At 37.9% G+C, this 20,154-nt stretch overlaps 1 protein-coding gene across 1 annotated transcript in view; it reads right to left on the reverse strand.

The window, feature by feature from the left end:
- Positions 1-20,154, reverse strand: part of CCDC141 (coiled-coil domain containing 141) — a 211,299-nt gene that overhangs the window by 18,083 nt on the left and 173,062 nt on the right. The window contains exons 19-23 of the mRNA XM_053598213.1: positions 18,566-18,706; positions 17,713-17,907; positions 16,165-16,348; positions 11,702-11,814; positions 7,762-7,878 (exon numbers count right to left, since the gene is read on the reverse strand). Of these exons, the coding sequence (XP_053454188.1) occupies positions 7,762-7,878; positions 11,702-11,814; positions 16,165-16,348; positions 17,713-17,907; positions 18,566-18,706 (750 nt within the window). The remainder of the gene's footprint in view (positions 1-7,761; positions 7,879-11,701; positions 11,815-16,164; positions 16,349-17,712; positions 17,908-18,565; positions 18,707-20,154) is intronic.

Here is a 20,154-nt window from a genome sequence, read left to right on the forward strand (position 1 = left end):
TCATCAGTCCACGGAACTTACTCCAAAATTGACCACATTTTAGGTCACAAGTCTAACCTCAGTAAATTTAAAGGAATAGAAATTATTCCATGCATCTTCTTGGACCATCATGGAATAAAACTTGAATTGAGTAATAACAGGAATCTGCATACTCATACAAAAACATGGAAGTTAAATAACCTTATGCTGAATGATAGCTGGGTCAGAGATGAGATTAAGAATGAAATCACCAATTTTTTGGAACAAAATGACAATGAAGACACAAAGTATCAGAACCTCTGGGACACTGCAAAGGCAGTTCTAAGAGGGAAATTTATAGCACTGCAAGCCTTCCTGAAGAGAACGGAAAGAGAGGAAGTTAACAACTTAATGGGACATCTCAAGCAACTGGAAAAGGAAGAACATTCCAACCCCAAACCCAGTAGAAGAAAAGAAATAACCAAAATTAGAGCAGAATTAAATGAAATTGAAAACAAAAGAATAATATAACAGATCAATAAATCAAAAAGCTGGTTTTTTGAAAAGGTTAATAAAATAGATAAACCTCTGGCCAACCTAATCAGAAAAAAAAGAGTAAAATCTCTAATATCATCAATCAGAAACAACAAAGATGAAATAACAACAGACTCCTCAGAAATCCAAAAAATCCTTAATGAATATTACAAGAAACTTTATTCTCAGAAATATGAAAATCTGAAGGAAATTGACCGATACTTGGAAGCACACCACCTTCCAAGACTTAACCAGAATCAAGTGGAAATGTTGAACAGACCCATATCAAATTGAGAAATAGCATCAACTATACGAAACCTCCCTAAAAAGAAAAGCCCGGGAGCAGATGGTTTCACGTCAGAATTCTACCAAACCTTTAAAGAGGAATTAGTACCTATATTACTCAACCTGTTCCAAAATGCAGAAAAAGAAGGAAGACTACCCAACACGTTCTATGAAGCAAACATCACCCTGATCCCCAAACTAGGAAAAGACCCAACAAGAATAGAAAATTATAGACCAATATCACTAATGAATATAGATGCAAAAATATTCCACAAGATCCTAACAAACAGAATCCAGCAACACATCAAACAAATTATACATCATGACCAAGTTGGTTTTATCCCAGAGTGTCAAGGCTGGTTCAATATATGTAAATCTATAAATGTAATTCAGCACATAAACAAATTAAAAAACAAAGACCATATGATTCTCTCAATTGATGCAGAAAAAGCTTTTGATAATATCCAGCATCCCTTCATGATCAGAACACTCAAGAAAATTGGTCTAGAAGGGACTTTTCTTAAACTGATAGAGGCCATCTACAGCAAACCCACAGCCAATATCATATTGAATGGAGTTAAATTGGAATCATTTCCACTCAGATCAGGAACCAGACAAGGCTGCCCATTGTCTCCATTGCTTTTCATTGTAATGGAAGTTTTAGCCACTGCAATTAGGGAAGAAAAGGCGATCAAGGGTATCCATATAGGGTCAGAAGAGATCAAACTTTCGCTCTTCGCAGATGATATGATTGTGTATCTGGAAAACACTAGGGACTCTACTACAAAACTCCTAGAAGTGATCAAGGAATACAGACAGCAGCGTCTCAGGTTACAAAATCAACATCCATAAATCGGTAGCCTTTATATACATCAACAACAGTCAAAAGTTGAAAAAGCAGTTAAGGACTCTATCCCATTCACAGTAGTGCCAAAGAAGATGAAATATTTGGGAATTTACCTAACAAAAGACATGAAAGATCTCTATAAAGAGAACTATGAAACTCTAAGAAAAGAAATAGCTGAAAATGTTAACAAATGGAAAAACATACCATGCTCATGGCTGGGAAGAATCAACATTGTCAAAATGTCCATGCTACCCAAAGCAATGTATAATTTCAACACACTCCCTATTAAAGTTCCACTGTCATATTTTAAAGATCTTGAAAAAACAATACTTCATTTTATATGGAATCAGAAAAAACCTCGAATAGCCAAGACGTTACTCAGAAAGAAAAACAAAACAGGAGGAATCACATTACCAGACCTCAGACTTTACTACAAATCGATAGTGATCAAAACAGCATGGTATTGGCACAAAAACAGAGAAGTAGATATCTGGAACAGAATAGAGAACCAAGAGATGAATCCAGCTACTTACCGCTATTTGATTTTTGACAAGACAATTAAAAATATTCAGTGGGGAAAAGATTCCCTATTTAACAAATGGTGCTGGGTGAACTGGCTGGCAACCTGCAGAAGACTGAAATTGGACCCACACCTTTCACCATTAACTAAGATAGACTCTCATTGGATTAAAGATTTAAACTTAAGACATGAAACTATAAAAATACTAGAGGAGAATGCAGGGAAAACCCTTGAAGAAATTGATCTGGGTGAGTATTTCATGAGGAGAACCCCCCGGGCAATAGAAGCAGCTTCAAAAATACACTACTGGGACTTGATCAAACTAAAAAGCTTCTGCACAGCTAAGAACACAGTAAGTAAAGGAAGCAAACAGCCCTCAGAATGGGAGAAGATATTTGCAGGGTATATCTCTGACAAAGGTTTAGTAACCAGAATCCACAGAGAACTCAAACGCATCAGCAAGAAAAAAACAAGGGATCCCATCACAGGCTGGGCAAGGGATTTGAAGAGAAACTTCTCTGAAGAAGACAGGCGCACGGCCTTCAGACATATGAAAAAATGCTCATCATCTTTAATCATCAGAGAAATGCAAATCAAAACTACTTTGAGATATCATCTAACTCCACTGAGACTAGCCTATATCACAGAATCTCAAGACCAGAGATGTTGGCGTAGATGCGGAGAAAAGGGAACACTTCTGCACTGCTGGTGGGAATGCAAATTAATACATTCCTTTTGGAAAGATATATGGAGAACACTCAGAGATCTAAAAATAGATCTGCCATTCAATCCTGTAATCCCTCTGCTGGGCATATACCCAGAAGACCAAAAATCACAACATAACAAAGATATTTGTACCAGAATGTTTATTGCAGCCCAATTCATAATTGCTAAGTCATGGAAAAAGCCCAAGTGCCCATCGATCCACGAATGGATTAATAAATTGTGGTACATGTACGCCATGGAATACTATGTAGCCTTAAAGAAAGATGGAGACTCTATCTCTTTCATGTTTACATGGATGGAGCTGGAACATATTCTTCTTAGTAAAGTATCTCAAGAATGGAAGAAAAAGTACCCAATGTACTCAGCCCCCCTATGAAACTAATTTGGGGCTCTCACATGAAAGCTATAACCCAGTTACAACCTAACAATAGGGGGAAGTGGGAAAGGGGGGGGTGGTGGGTAGAGGGATGGGGATCGGTGGGATCACACCCATGGTGCATCTTACAGGGGTATTTGCAAAACTTGGTAAATGTAGAATGAAAATGTTTTGGCACAGTAACTGAGATAACACCGGAAAGGCTATATTAACCATTGTGATAAAAATGTGTCAAATGGTCTATGAAGCGAGTGTATGATGCCCCATGATCATATCAATGTATACAGTTATGATTTAATAATAAAAAAAATATATCATAGCATATAAAGTGGTCAAAAAAAAAAAGAAGACAGATGTACCATCTATAAACACATGAAAAAAAGCTCATCATCCTTAATCATCAGAGAAATGCAAATCAAAACTTCTTTGAGATATCGTCTAACCCCAACAAGAGTAGCCCACATAACAAAATCCCAAAACCAGAGATGTTGGCATGGATGTGGAGAAAAGGGCACACTTCTACACTGCTGGTAGGAATGCACACTAATATGTTCCTTCTGGAAAGATGTTTGGAGAATACTTAGAGATCTAAACATAGACCTGCCATTCGATCCTATAATTCCTTTACTAGGTTTATACCCAGAAGACCAAAAATCACAATATAACAAAGACATCTGTACCAGAATGTTTACTGTAGCCCAATTTCATAATTGCTAAGTCATGGAAGAAGCCCAATTGCCCGTCAACCCACGAATGGACTAGCAAACTGTTGACCATGTATACCATGGAATATTATGTAGCCTTAAAGAAAGATGGAGACTTTACCTCTTTCAGTTTACATGGATGGAGCTGGAACATATTCTTCTTAGCAAAGTATCTCAAGAATGGAAGAAAAAGTATCCAATGTACTCAGCCCTACTATGAAGCTAATTTATAGCTTTCACATGAAGACTATAACCCAACTATAGCACAAGACTATGAGGAAAGGGCCAAGGAAGGGGAAGGGAGGGGGGAGGTTAGGGTGGAGGGAGGGTAACGGGTGGGGCCACACCTATGGTGCATCTTAGAATGGGTACAGGCAAAACTTACTAAATGCAGAATACAAATGCCTACATACAGTAACTAAGAAAATGCCATGAAGGTACATTGAACAGTTTGATGAGAATATTTCAGATTGTATATGAAACCCGCACATTGTACCCCTTGATTGCACTAATGTACACAGCTATGATTTAACAAAAAAAAAAAAAAAAAAAAAAGAAGAAGAAGAACACTGCCCCTTCTTAAGTTTTTCCAAGGAAAGTGTCCAGAGAACATTTTCTCCCACCTGCTGGGTGATCAGGGTTAGCAAACTGACCACACTCAGTCTGATAAGAGCGATCCACTGAATTACTTGGTATGAAAGTATTTCCTCGTTATTGCTTTATTAATCATCATGTAAACAGATGGAAGAGGGGAAGAGATTTGGCATGAACATCCATAGTATCATTACAAAGCAGCTTATTTATATGCAGCACTTCCTGGGAGCTCCCCCTTGGTCCTGTGGGAAAAGGTCATGGCTCAAATCTGAGAGCATTGGGCTGCCTGCCAGGCTATGATATGACTTGCTGTAATTTGTAGAGGGCAAGATATTTAATATCTTTTGGCCTCAGTTTTCTCAACTATAAAATGAGATTTGATCAGATGATTGTTAAATCCTTTCTAGTACTAAAATTTGATAATGTTAAACGCTGACATCAAAACCCGTCATTTTCCTCCTCATCAAATAGTTCCATGACTTTAGGGAAGCCTCTAAATACTGTGTTTCCATTTAACCTTAGGAGTTTCCAGACATGCCTGCAGATTTAGCTTTGTGATCCCCTAGAGGACACAACATCGTCACTAATCTGTTAGCAGCAATGTGTGCATGGCATTTACTAAAGTGCCTCATTGTCCCTGCTGCATTTTTGGTTCAAAAAAAAATGAGAAGCATTTTGCTATCTCCCAGAAAAAATTCCTGCGATGAACGTATTCTTGTAATAGTTTGGTAGAACTATCTTTTCTGATTCAAATAATTTCCTGAGGAAGACTAACAACATTCAAAGGTATTAAAATTAAATGCAGTAATTTCTGGACAAGATTTTAGTTGGTGCTTCTTGTTATCTGCCCACACAGTGTTTGGGGGAATCATTACATCTGATCCATGTATAAATAATAGAGTCACGAAGAGGGAAAATGTGATTGAGGCACTTTAAAGTGAAGATTACTGCCACCCTTTCATTTTGCTGTCTGCACCAATTGCACGGAAATGAGAAATGATGCCAGTAAGAATTCTTGATGACTATAATTGTGAACCTTCACTTATACCCTAAGTGACTGACGAGCTAGCCTGTCTTTCAGTTTATATTAGAATAAACATGATTTTTTCAGTGAAAGTAAATCTTGCCTTTTTATTTAGAGGAAACTATTTCTTATAATAAGAAATAAAAACGTAAAATACCATTTTTACTAAGAATAAATTATTGTGTGTTTTTTTTAAACATTAACTTTGGTTTCTGAGTTCTTAGTAATTGTCCCTAGTTCACAATGTAGGAAATTGTGCAGAATTAAATAAAATAAATAATATAATGTTGGATTTGGTTGTTGTTAGAAACTTAGTTAAGAAAACCTGGTGTGTTTAGTGCTATTTTTTGTTATAGCAATGAATCATTCTCAAATGGGATGATTTTAGCATAACAGTAGATTCTGTGGGCATTTAATGGGTAAGGTCAGGGATGCGTCTAATCATCCCTGGACAGGACAACCCCCTACAAAAGAGAATTCTCTGGTAAAAATGCCAATAGTGCTTTAGTTGAGAAACTCTGATTTAGACCAATCAGAGTAACCAAAGATCATCTGATATAATTCCAAGATCCAACAAGATGATCAAAATTTGGGCAGCTTCCCTTTGCCTCAGGGAAGAGTTAGGGTTTAAGTGGCTCAAGGCTGTACCACCAAAACAAACAAACATCACTCAGCTTGTTTAATGTACTTGCGGCCTACTGATTGTATTATATAATTGCACTGGGCCTTGACATAGATTTAACTCATGGAAAAGGGCTGATAAAGAAGCTATATTGAGGCTTGGCACCCATAGCTTAGTGGTTAGGGTGCTGGCCACATACACCAAGTTTGGAGGTTTGAACCCAGCCTGGGCCTGCTAATCAACAATTACAACTGCAACAACAACAACAACAACAACAACAACAACAAAACCAACTGGGCATAGCCAGGCATTGTGGGTAGGCACTTGTAATCCCAGCTACATGGGAGGCCTGCTATGAGCTGTGATGACACGGCACACTACCAAGTGTGACATAGTTAGACTCTGTCTCAAAAAGCAAAAGAAGAAGAAGAAGAAGAAGAAGCTATATTGACATCAAGAAAAAGTAAATCTTTCTCCATTAAATAACCTCAAAAAGTAATAAAGCAAATGTTTGTTAGGTTTTTGTTGTCATGCCTCAAGAACTATATTTCATTAATTTGAGAGCAGTTGAGAATAATGTTGACTGTGCCTATTCCTCAAGTCCTTGGGAGAGAAATATCAGGAGCAGGCAATTTAGCAAAGCAAAAAGTCAACAGCTAAATATAGTTCTACAGCCATGAATAGAGGGTGAGCAATTAATGCTGAAAAGCCATAGTGATGTTGTGATTAAAAGAATTCTTTTGAAATATTATACATTTGCTTTAGCATTTTGTAGTTTTTGCTACAAGTTTTGCTTTATCAGTAAAGACATAGGTTTTAAGGCAATTTAAACATTTCTCTAAATATTTAGTATTTATATTTCAGACGAAGTCTATGAAGTATACGTGCCTAGAAATATCTTCTTTAAGGTAGGGTCTATGAGAACAAGATATAATTTAATTATATGTATCCAAGTTTTCTAATGGGTAGCATAAAACAGTAAAAATCATGGCTTGGTGTTATGATAAAGAGAGAGTAGTACAATTTGATGTTGGATTGAATCTAAAAAGACAGTGGAGGCTGGGCATAGTGGCTCATGGCTATAATCCTAGAATGTTGGGAGGCTGAGTTGGGAGGATTGCTTGAGGCTAGGAGTTCAATGCCACAGTAAGCTATGATCAAGCTACTGCATTTTAGCCTGAGCAACACAGTGAGACCTTATTTTTATTAGAAATAATAATAATAATAGACAATGGAAAAGTCAGCTAGAGATGGGAAAATAGAAGTGGTTTTGGGTGACATTATAGCATTTAAGTGGCTGTCTCAATGCCACGGTGAAATGTCATGGTTTTAGCACTCAATAGGAGAGGCTCAGAGAAAACAACACGGGAAGAGAAGACTCCTTGCCTGTCTACACAGCAAGGAATAGACAGGAAGTAAGGGACAAGGAAATTGCCCTGGCATTTCATTGCATTTACACTGGGAGAGTCTATTTGGAAAAATAAGAAGGCTTCAATTCACTTTTATTTTGCAATGCGTGATGACTCTAGCCAACCTCAAAACAAAAAGCATGACTAGCCAAGGTTCTTTACCTTATTCTTTTCATCGCTGAATATCGTCTGCTTATGTCTTGCTGTTTCCTTTAGTAGGTCAATACAATTGTCACAGGAGTCTTCCAAGTGCAGATTCATCTTTAAATCATCTCCCTGCTGTACAGAGCAACAGTTAGTGAGGGCTTGGGCCAGGAACAGGGCAGAACAATGCCTCACTCTAAGTACTTGCAAGAGAACACAGACCATTTGCAACCTTTCAGCAAACGTATTCCATGAGAGACTGATGTACTCCCATGTGATTTATCAAATTATCCCTCCCAGCTCACAGTTTCCCTCCTGCCTCACTCCTTTGATGAAGTTCATTGCCAATAAAAATTGGTTGTTCAAAGGCCCAGCAGGAAAAAGAGAATTGTTATAATAGGATGCTCCTGCAGGAGCATTCTCCAGAGAAAGGAATCATTATGCATGGCAGTTTAAACCATTAGGAGAGTCCGAGGAGCGGCAATGAGGTAGAAATGATTAAAGGTCTCTGGTGAAGAGAGTAGGAAATCCAGAGAATCAACACAAGCAAAATGTTTGGGAGGCTATTGAAAAGAGGAAGGAACTATCACTGAGGGTAGTAAAGAAAAACAGCAATTGAGAACACAGGACGCTTCCCATGGGTGATGGTATTTTGTTTCTGCACTTCATAGGGCTCAGTTTTAGTCCTAGAGGTAGTGGGGTTTGCAAACTTCCAGGGAGCTGAGAAGACTTTGAGAAAATGAAAGAAGTCACTGGTACCTCATGTGATAGAATGCACCGGTTTACAATGATAACTATACTGCAACAAAAGACCATTCTGCCCAGAACCCTGTCAATAGCTGGGCCTTGGCCAGGCAATGCTCATCAAGTTGCATGCACAGAACCGGCTCGAGGATTCAGGGAGATTCAGCTTTTACTCTCAACTGGAAAACTAAACTGGTTTGTGCTACTAGATGAGTCACTGTGCTCTGGGACACACTTGGTATCTAATCCCAAAATGTCAGTTGCTGTGGAAGGAACCTTAGAGTTTGAATTAGATGTTAAGTTCAATTTCCAGATTCACCAGTACTGACAGTTGGCTCCACGTTAAGCACTTTTACCCTCTCTGGACTTGTCCCTTCATCTCTGAAACAAAGAAATCATTTGCTTCATTTCCATCTCAAGTTATTGGGAAATCATTGAAGATAATATATATGAAACTCCTTTGTAACTCTCAAATTGCTAACCATTGGAAAGGTTTTTTATCCCTATATCAGCCTTGGCAGGGGTTACTGGGCACACATTTTAATAATCCCTGAAAAGAGAGACATAGCAGTGACCTTAAGAAAATGAAGTCTCAACATTTATGCTTTCCATATGTCCAAACATCAGTAAAGTGTTAATAAGCATTCTTTGGAAAGCTTTTATTGTGGCTGTAACTCGTAAGAGTAATGTTGATGCCTATTTCTCTTGCCAGAAAGGCCCTTCCCCATTTCTGTATCTACCCAAATTGAACATTTTCAAGCTACTGAATGATTCTTCTTCTCTGTATCAGCTTTTTGGGCATTTACTATATAGCTAAAATATTTTCCTGAGAACTGCTTTGAAAAGTAACATATAGTGCTACATATTGCATGGGACACTAAACTGAGCAGAGCCAGAGGGTTTCTTTCAGTGTAATCAAGTAAGTAGTTGGGATGGAATAGCAGTTATACGGGATAATTATGGTAATGCTATGGTCTGAGTGTTTCTGTTCCCTCATAATTTATATGCTGAAACCCACATCCCCAAGGTGATGGTATTAGGAGACAGGGCCTATGGGAAGTGATTTGTCATGGGGGTAGAGGCCTTGTGAATGGAATTAGTGCCTTCATCAAAGGGGCCTGCGAGATACCCTGTGCCTTTCCACCATGTGAGGGTAGAGTGAGAAGATGGCTGTGCATGAGAAGTGAGCCTCACTAGACCCCAAATCTGCTGGCACCTTGATCTTGACCTTTCCAGCCTCCAGGACTGCAAACAATACACTTCTGTTGTTTATAAGCCAACCAGTCTACACATTTGGTATAGCAACCCAAATGGACGGAGACAGGCAGGAAAGAACACAGTACTATGATCAGAGAGGGAGTGATATGAGGCAGTATTTGGGTTTGGCCTTGAAAGTTGCTAAGATGTCAATAGAGACAGAAGGCCACGCCCTGCAAGTAAAGGTTTAGAAGTAAAACCCCAGGAAACATTCTAGACCAGTGGGATAGGAACAGAGAATGCACAGTGGTTAGGAAAAGTGATCAGATTCAGAACACTGGAAGACTTTGAGTCTGAACTTACCTTGATAAGCAGTGAAGAATTTGTAGCGAAGTGTTTGGAATATGCAAATGACACTAGCAGAACTGTATTTAGGAAGGATAATCCAGCTGGGTGTATAATTAGGGGACTCCTGGCTAGTGCAAAAACGAATCCAAGTGAAAGGTTGAGCATGAGAAAGAGATGGTATGATCCTGACAGCAGGGCATTTGGAAGGAATGGGGAAGGGGGGGGAGGCTGTGGAAACAGTTCTTGGAGGAAAAACACCCATGAAAGTGAAAACCTGGAGAGGAATGTAACTAGGAGAGAGCAGACTTCACCAACTGGACTCTTGCTTGAGGATTTACAGCGTAAACCGGAAGGATGTTTTATATACAATCCAAAGCAAACAGTCAGAGACAGCATCAGTTTTTACCCTGTAAGTGGGAAATCAGGAGAAGTAGCAGAGGCAGGTGGATGCAGGGAGGAAATGATAACGTTGAAAGAGATAACAGAAGACACGTGGCTCATTCTGTCATTACTGGTGGCATCATGATTGTAAAACATTTGTGGAAAGCAATTTAACACACATGCTGGAAGCATTAACAACATCATGCCTCACAAATTTCACTTTCCTCAAATCTGCTTCGGAGAATTTAAGTGTAGGTAATAATAGAAAAGAAAGAAAAAGCTACACATGAAGATGTTCATTGCAGTGTTATTTATAATGGGAAAATACATTGAAAAAGAATCTATATTCTTAATCAAAGCAAAAAGTTAATTTGGTTGGGCTCCCTCAGAATGAAAGCCTCCCAGATGATTTGAATGGAAGGGGCACACAAATTTATAACATGGGAATTCAAACAGAAAAAGGAGTTACTAGAAATAAATATGCTCTAAACTGCAAGATTACATCTGCACCTCAATAACCACCATAACTGCAACGATAAACTTGAATGTCTTCACATCCAATCTTTAGTGCAGATTAGGAAACTGAGAATCAGGGAGGCTAAATATAATAATTTATCCCAGGTCACAAACCCAATCATCTGGGGAGGTGGCGTTCCAAGGCAGCTCTGTTTTGCTGTGGATCCTGCTCTTTTACCCTTCCTCAATAACCAGTTCTTTCAGCCAGTTGTATAAACAGCATTAACCAAACCAGTTTTGACATAATGTAGACAAAGCAACACATGTATTTCTCTTTCAACTGGTTTTTGCCATTTCTCTATATTTTTTACCATCAATTTTTATTCTGTGAAAGGTGATCATGATTAGTTTACTATTTCCATAAAGCAAAATGTCCAGTGAAGATAATACCTGAAAATTAGTTTTATTTTCTCTGGTGCTGCAATGACATTTATTGTTTATGAACAAGACCATGGGCTACTTAATACAGACTTTACTTCGGTGGTAATGGCACACATTTATTTTTTAGGCTATGATCCATGAAAATGTAAACGAGACACCTTAATTGTGTTTAGCTCTTATTCCCAGCAATATTTTTCTCTGCAGTGATGGGAAAAAAACAGAATTAATTATCAGAAACACCCAGATAATTATATTAGAAAGCTGTGAAACAAATGCGCACATTATGTCCCTTGAAAATTTCTATTAGAACATCTTTGCACCAGGAGACATTTGATCAACACATTTTTATTTATATCACTTGAAAATGCATGTTCTGGGAAAAAGAAATTACCTCCAGTTTTGCTTCCAACTCTGTGAGAGATTCACATAATTCAGTAATAGATTCAAGAACCTCCTGGTGTTTTGCCACAATTTTCTCAATGTATTTCTTCCCTTCTTCCACACCTGGGGAGGAGAAAAGATACAACTATTTTTAAAGGACAAATCCTTAGCAGGAAAAGAAAAAGTATAGTAGTTAATTTATCTCCCCAGTGGCTGCCATAAGAGCTGGCAGATAGTAAGTTTTTTTTTTTTAGATAGTAAGTTCTTAACAAATATTTGCTGAGCAGCTAGATGAATAAAGGCACTTTTTTGAAATACTAAGTATCTAGAAAAATAATTACATTACATTTGCTGTACCAACTTACTTTTACATAATCTAAATAACGTTGCTATGTCGCATTCTGAAAGTTCAGTTTCTTCTATTTAGAATATTCCGTAGTTCTTCGTTGTTTAGAAAAGCATAAATTTCTCAGATGGCCCTCAAGATCCTCCATAACATGGTTCCAATCTGCCTCTCCCAAATGCATGTCACCCTAATTCCTGCATGTATTTAATATCTGGCCAAACTGAACCAGCAACTGTTTCCTTAAAGTCCTCATAACCTTCGAATAATCGTTTCTATGCAGGGAATACCTCCCCCGGCTCCTTATTTCTGTTGTCAAAATCTTACCAACTCTTCAATGTCTACTCAAATGCCAATTTTTCTGTAAAAATGGTCATCTATCCATCTGTCTATCTATCTATCGAGATGGGCCTCACTATATTGCCCAGGCTGATCTCAAACACCTGAGTTTAAGCCATCCTCCTACTTCAGCCTGTCTAATAGCTAGGACTATGAGAATATGCCACTATGCCAGCTGTTAAAAAAATGTTTTTTAAATTAAATCAGAGGTCCTCAAACTTTTTAAACAGGGGGTCAGTTCACTGTCCCTCAGAGCATTGGAGGGCCGGACTATAGTTAAAAAAAAAAAACACAAAACTATGAACAAATTCCTATGCACACTGCACATATCTTATTTTGAAGTAAAAAAACAAAACAGGAACAAATACAATCACACAGGCCGTAGTTTGAGGACACATGAATTAAATCATAGCTGTGTACATTAATGCAGCCATGGGGTACAATGTGCTGGTTTCATATGCAATTTGAAATATTTTCATCAAACTGGTTAATATAGCCTTCCTGGCATTTTCTTAGTTATTAAGACATTTATATTCTACATTTACTAAGTTTCACATGTACCCTTGTAAGATGCACCATAGGTGTAATCCCACCAATCACCCTCCCTCCGTCCATCCTCCCCCCCTCCCCCTCCCTCCCTTTCTCCGTATTCTTAGGTTATAATTGGGTTATAGCTTTCATATGAAAGCTATAAATTAGTTTCATAGTAGGGCTAAGTACATTGGATACTTTTTCTTCCATTCTTGAGATACTTTGCTAAGAAGAATATGTTCCAGCTCCATCCATGTAAACATGAAAGAGGTAAAGTCTCCATCTTTCTTTAAGGCTGCATAATATTCCATGGTGTACATATATCACAATTTATTAATCCATTTGTAAGTTGATGGGCACTTGGGCTTCTTCCATGATTTAGCAATTATGAATTGGGCTTCCATATACATTCTGGTACAATATCTTTGTTATAATGTGATTTTTGGTCTTCTGGGTATATACCTAGTAGAGGAATTGTAGGATCGGATGGCAGGTCTATTTTTAGATCTCTAAGTGTTCTCCATACATCTTTCCAAAAGGAACATATTAGTGTGCATTCCCACCAGCAGTGTACAAGTGATCCCTTTTCTCCACATCCAGGCCAACATCTCTGGTTTTGGGATTTTGTGATGTGGGCTAATCTTAGTATTTTTTAAATTTTTTTGTGGAGACAGGGGTCTTATTATTTTGCTCATGCCAGTCTAAAACTCTTGGCTCCAAGTAATCCTCTCATCTTGGTCTCCCAAAGTTCTGGGATTACAGATGTGAGCAACTATACTCAATCCTGTGAAAATGTTCTTTTTTGTTTTTGAGACAGAGTCTGACTATGTCACCCTTGGTAGAGTGCCGTAGTATCACAGCTCACAGCAACCTCAAACTCTGGGGCTCAAGAGATTCTCTTGCCTCAGCCTCCCATGTAGCTGGGATTACAGGCACCCACCACAACACATGGCTATTTTTTTTGTTGTTGCAGTTGTCATTGTTGATTAGCAGGTCAGGGCTGGGTTCGAACCCTCCACTCTTGGTGCATGTGGCCTCTGCTATAACGACTGTGCTATGGGTGCCGAGCCTGTGAAAATGTTCTAAACTTTTCCCCGTTGGGTTTTCTCTTTTCCTATTGAAGTAATAATAGAAACAGCTGCCATGTAGTGTGTACTTATTATTTGCCTTTGGCTAAGTACTTCCTATGCATCATTAGCTAGTAATCCTTGGACAGGTTGTAATATTACCCACATTTTACAAATGAAAAAGAACTTCATCAAGTAACACAGACAATAATTGAAGGAACAAGATTTAAACCCAGGCCTCTCTGACCCTGTAGCCTAGGCCAAGAGGTATTGGACCTTGTTATGGGCAGAATTGTGTTCCCTTCTCTTTCACGGATTTATGTGTTAAAGTCCCAATTCCCAGTACCTCAGAATATAGCTGTGTTTGGAAATAAGGTCTTAGAAGATGTGATTACATTACAGTAAGGCCATTAGGATGGGGGCCTAATCTGACAGGTCCTCTCAAAGAAGAGGGAGAGACCCAGGGGTGTGAGTAGGCAGAGGATGACATGTGAAGAGGCAAAGAGTGGCCATCTGCAAGCAGGGAGGGAGGCCGTAGAGGAAACCAACTCCACCTTCAGTTTGACCTTCAACTTCCAGCTTCCAGAATCAGGAGGAAATACAAGGAAGTGCTTTATGCTGCCTAGCATGAGGTCTGTCACTGTCGCAGCCCTGGTAAACTGACATGCACATATGGGAATGAGGTCTTATTTGTCTTTATATCAACCACAGCTTTTAGTACATAACAGGTAGACAAAAATTATTTTGAGATAAATTAATCTGCATTACAATTCTGGGTTCAATAATGCTTGAATTGCTCTCAAGGGTTGATACAATCTTCCTAAAGTATCTTACTTGATGCAAATTTAAAAAGGTATGAATTCCATACCAAATAGATGAAGACTCACATCATTCATTCATATTATTCAATCAATGCTTCATCACATATTTGATAAGCAGTTAGTATGGTGCAGTATCTGACACAGGGAAACACAGCGTAGCCACAAAGTTCCTGTGCAACTTCACTAGACAACAATTTTAAGTTCCAGAAGAACCCCTGTAGATGCCCAGTGATAACATACACACCCCTTACTCTCAAGAAGCTTATGGTCAGTAGAGAAGACAGACAAATAGACAAATGTCCATAGCACGGTGTGAAAAGTGCAATAACAGAGGAAAACATCTACAATGCTGTGGGAGCGGAGTGCCTCCAGAACTTTTCAGTCCATTTCTATATTAAGTACAGCAAGAAGGAGACATCACATTCATTGGTATTAATTTTTCAATCTATATTTTATTATTTTTATGTTTCTGCCCTTTTCTTTTGGAAATTCACAAATAATTCATTCTCAAGAATTTAATATTGAGTAATGCAGTCTATATTCTATAAAATTTTATGGTTCTCCATGGACAGCACTTGATATGATAAGAGACGACATCTATCTGGCAGCAGCTGCCCTTTCCTACCACCCGTTGCTGTCCCCGTTCTCTGCTCTCTTTGCTTCTTCACTGGGAATTACTCTTGGTCTCACAGGAACTATCAGGGAATTCATGGAACTCATTCCTCAGAGCCCTGGAGGACTGTGACCACTCAGAGATTTCTCAAATGGAGACCTCTTCTAGGAAGAAGGACTTCTCAGCCTAACAATGGTATTACCTTTCCCAGCTCTGGAGGAGAGGAAAGTGGGACTTGAGGAAAATGTAATTTGAGTTCTTTCATTTCTTCCACAAGTGAGCGGGAGGCGAAAGAGTGGTGTTTCTCCAATCTGTGAACCAAAACCCTCCTAGAAATGAGAAGGCTATGGATGTCAGTCTTAGCTTTATGCCTACTTAAAGCATTTCTGGAGCTGCGCGTGTTTTCAAGGAATCACTCTAGTGGAAATTGGACTTTTTTTTTTCTTTTTGTGCATATACCCTGGGCATTGGTCAGGGTTTTGTTACCCTGGAGAGGAACCACAGGAATGGAGGCGAAGATAGAATAGAAAAGGAAGTTTTAGTAGTTAGAAATCAGCAGGCTTCATTCCTGCTGTCACAGTCCTCCCTCTGTTCCCTGCTGTTTACTTTCACAAGAAGTGAGCTCTTAAGCCCTTTCCCTGAATAGGCTGGTGTAGTGAGGACCCTGAGGGTTTACCCCACTCTTGCTTTCTGCTGGATTAGGCTCAGTATAGATTTGTTCAGTGGCAAATCACTGATGTATCTTAAAAGAGATCTCACCATATAAGCGCTGAGCAAGGTCAGTGGCCTCCTGAATCCTTTCTTCTTGCTGAGGCAATGAGGGTGTGATAAACTTATTGAACTGCTGGTGGAGAATTTTCACAGCTTCCTTTGTCTTGCACTCCGTGGAATATTTTCCAACTCTTACAACTGTGGCACTTGTATCTTCATACCAAAAGTGACACTGTATTAAAGTACAGATTATAGAGAAATCATCCTTTAAGATGCTTAATTTTGAACAGTGAAGTGTGAAATTTTAGACTTTATGATCACATTGGGTTAAACCTTCTGAGTCACAATAAAGAAAACATCAAAACATGATCATATACTTTTGCACTTGAATATTAGAGGCAGACATAAGAAAGTTTCAGTATGAAAATACATATGAATAACATTATAAGAAAGTAAAAGTATGAAAGTATTATACATTGGATTCTCCCATCTTTTTAGGTTTGTCTAAAATATAAATCCTAAAGGGAATGTTACAGACTTATAAGAACAAGCAGCTTGAAAAGCATTTGGCCCTAAAAAGAATCTAAGTATCAGCTGAATGGCAAGAAAAAAGCCCAAACACTCAAACCTCAACATAACGAACTGATATCATTAATGGAATTACTTGATTAGTATTTTAATACAGACATTTCCTTTTACAAGTCAGATTTAGTTTATGGATAGAGGAAATATCAGCAAAGATAACACTTCACCTTTTCAAGGAGAAGATGCTCAGTTATGTTTTGAAAAGTCAGTAGAGAATTGAGACAGTTTCTCAGTAAAAATAAATAGCTGTGATGGAAACAAACCCAGGCCAGAAGCACATACTGGGAGGGAAATTCAAACACATGACTCCACCAGGAGCTGGTTTTCAGTAAGTGCCACAAAGCTATGTATATGTCAGATGTAGAAGAATAATCTGCTTGATCTTCCCCAATTTGGTGTTAAATCTAAAAACTCAACTGCATTCATAGTAAAAAAAGATGCTTTGCATCTCATAATAATGGGCAACAAAGAACACTTGAGAACTTCACGCGTAGTATTTCTTGGACCATGAAGTGGGCAAATCATATCTAACTTGTCAAATCCCATGTGTTTTATCTATACTCTACCAATTGTTACTCTTCTTGGCAGTAAAACAAAAATACCAATAACAACTTTTTAGCTGAAAAATAACAATATCACATTTTAAATAAGTATTTTCAAATTTTGTGAAATAAATAAGCCATTCTGAATATTTTAAACAGATATCCAGCTGTAAACGTAGTTCAGATAATTAAACATCTGAGTTTGTAAAGAAATGGGAACTCTCATATGTTGCCTGTAAGAGTAAATTAGTAAAATCTTTCTGAATAGTAATTGGATGATATAATAAACAAAACCTTGTAACATTCATCATACCCTTTGGTTCAGCAATTCTATTTTACAAATTATCCAAAGGCAGGGTAAAATCATGAAAAAGAGCATAATAGATTATTTCAATCACAGTAATAGCTAACAGCAAAAAAAATTTTTTTTAAATGACATTACAACATGGATATCATTAGGACAAGATACCTCTTCTATCACCTCCTGGAGGTGCTCAGTCAAGTCCAAATTCTTCTTGTAGTCTGTAACAACTTTGTCAAAGTCATCTATGTGTGATTGCAAATCCTTTATGGTTGCCAAAAGGACATTTACTTTACCACTTGGACAATTTATGAAAGTATCAGAAGTTATATTATCAACGTTTTCCATTTTCCTTTTCAAAGCCTGTGCAAAAAAGAGTTATAAAAATAGCATTGAGTTTTTATTTATGATGCTGGTGATTAAATAGTAAGAGAAAAACTTGAGAAACCCTTTTGTAGCTGCTTCCATTCTGACACGTCAAAACCATAATGATTGTAAATGCATTTTGTAAAGAGTTTTTTCAGATATTTTATTAATTCAGCATTCTGAAAGAATATAGAAAATTTACTATATACCAGGGTGTATTCCAGATTTTGAAAATAATGTCTTTTTTTTTAAATGACAATAATAATAAAATCAAATAATTATCCTCAAAAGCTCACTGGAGGGAAAGGATTCAAATAATCTCACCAGTACATGTGATAATCAAGGTATGAGAGGCCATGGGCATGGGGGAGGAAGCTCCTGACAGGTGCAAGGAAAGGTTATGAGGCACTTATATGATGTATTGGGGGGGGGGGATAGAAACAGACAAGCTGGGTAGGTTTGGCAGAAACCCTCTCGACCTACCCAAAAGATAAGAACCCAATTGTTATAAAAACAGAAAACTACCCTTTTAGTCCCAATGCTATCAAAAACCCAAGAGTTTAGAACCGAAATGCAAAATGATTTTGCAATAATTTTAGTAGTACACAGGTGCATGTTTGCATGCACACATATGCTCACCATAGTTTCTCATTACCTGCATTTTTTCAGCATACATATCAACTTGTTGAATTTGATATTTAAGAGTCTTCAGATTCCGAGCTTTTTCGTTTTTCTTAGTGTAATTAAACTTCAAATTGTTGAATTTCCTTTTGATATCTTTGAATGACTCTTTGAGCTGCAGTTCAATGAAAAGGCACAGGCAATTTCCTTAAAACAAGAAAACTAATACACACTTGCAATGAATTGAAGCATATAAACACTTCAAAATATTCACAATCTTCAAAATGCATTCAATTTTCAACAGAAAAAAAATATGCTTAATGGACATAAAATGTGGATTTAAATTTATCTCCCAATACAAGTAATTCTAGTACTTTTTGATTTATAATTTTTAGTTAGGATTATAGTTACAGAACACCCCTTTGGCCCCTATGCAGTAAAGTTTCTCACATATCATACATAGAATTTCAAGTATTCTTCTTATCTTATTTGTACTTATTTGGTATCATCTCTCAGTCAGTCTGTTCTCTGCATGCTAATATTTGTCCCAAGATCCTTCTGCCTCCTGATGCTGTCTTACAGCCATGATGTATAAATTTATTAAGGCCCCGAGGGGCTATTCATGCTGAAGATGTCAATAAAGTGTCGACATTTGGACCATACAGGACGTTGGTAGGGTGGAAGAGAAATTCAGTATGAGAATAAGTAGGAAAATAATGTCTTTTACTCTGGTAAAAATGATTTTTCATGAGCAGTTTCTAAGAGAGTTTTTGTTCTTAGATAGAGGCCATTAACTTCAGAGATACTTCAAAAACAAAAAATGAGTTGTTGCTGATGATGGCAATATTATCTTGTGTATAAACAAAGTATATGGCTATACGTGGAGAACAGGGTATAGATTACAACAGTTTCAAGAACAGTTCAACTACCCTAGTGCACCAAAATCCTAAACCATCCAGTTCCATTAAATGTACCACCTTCTGTCCTTTCTCTATAATAAAGGATAAGCACATGGACAGGCAAATCTTTCTTTGTAGTATTAACAAAGAGAAATACAGAGAAGGGGAGGCGCCTGTGGCTCAGTGAGTAGGGCAACGGCCCCATATACTGAGGGTGGTGGGATCAAACCCGGCCCTGGCCAAACTGCAACAACAAAAAAAATAGCTGGGCATTGTGGTGGGTGCCTGTGGTCCCAGCTACTCAGGAGGCTGAGGCAAGAGAATCGTCTAAGCTCAAGAGCTGGAGGATACTGTGAGTTGTGATGCCATGGCACTCTATCCAGGGTGACAAAGTGAGACTCCATCTCTAGAATAATAATAATAATGATGATGATGAGAAATACAGTGAAAACATAAACCTCAGATTACATAGAGACCTTGAGGAGACATGCTTCCAAGAGGGAGCGATGCCATTGTTGACAGATTTAAGCTATGAGAAGAAAAGTAAAAAAATTAGAATTCCTTTCAATGACAGCAAACAAATTATATTTGGGAGGGAATAAAGGCCATGCACAGCTAGAAAGAACTTAGACTTGTATCGCAGAAAAACATACCTGTCCTAGAAGATGCATACTTTCTCAAAATGCTTATTTTGAATTCTGCATATTGTGAAAATAAACCTTGA

The sequence above is a fragment of the Nycticebus coucang genome, chromosome 7 (assembly GCF_027406575.1).
Source record: "Nycticebus coucang isolate mNycCou1 chromosome 7, mNycCou1.pri, whole genome shotgun sequence".
Lineage (NCBI taxonomy): Eukaryota > Metazoa > Chordata > Mammalia > Primates > Lorisidae > Nycticebus > Nycticebus coucang.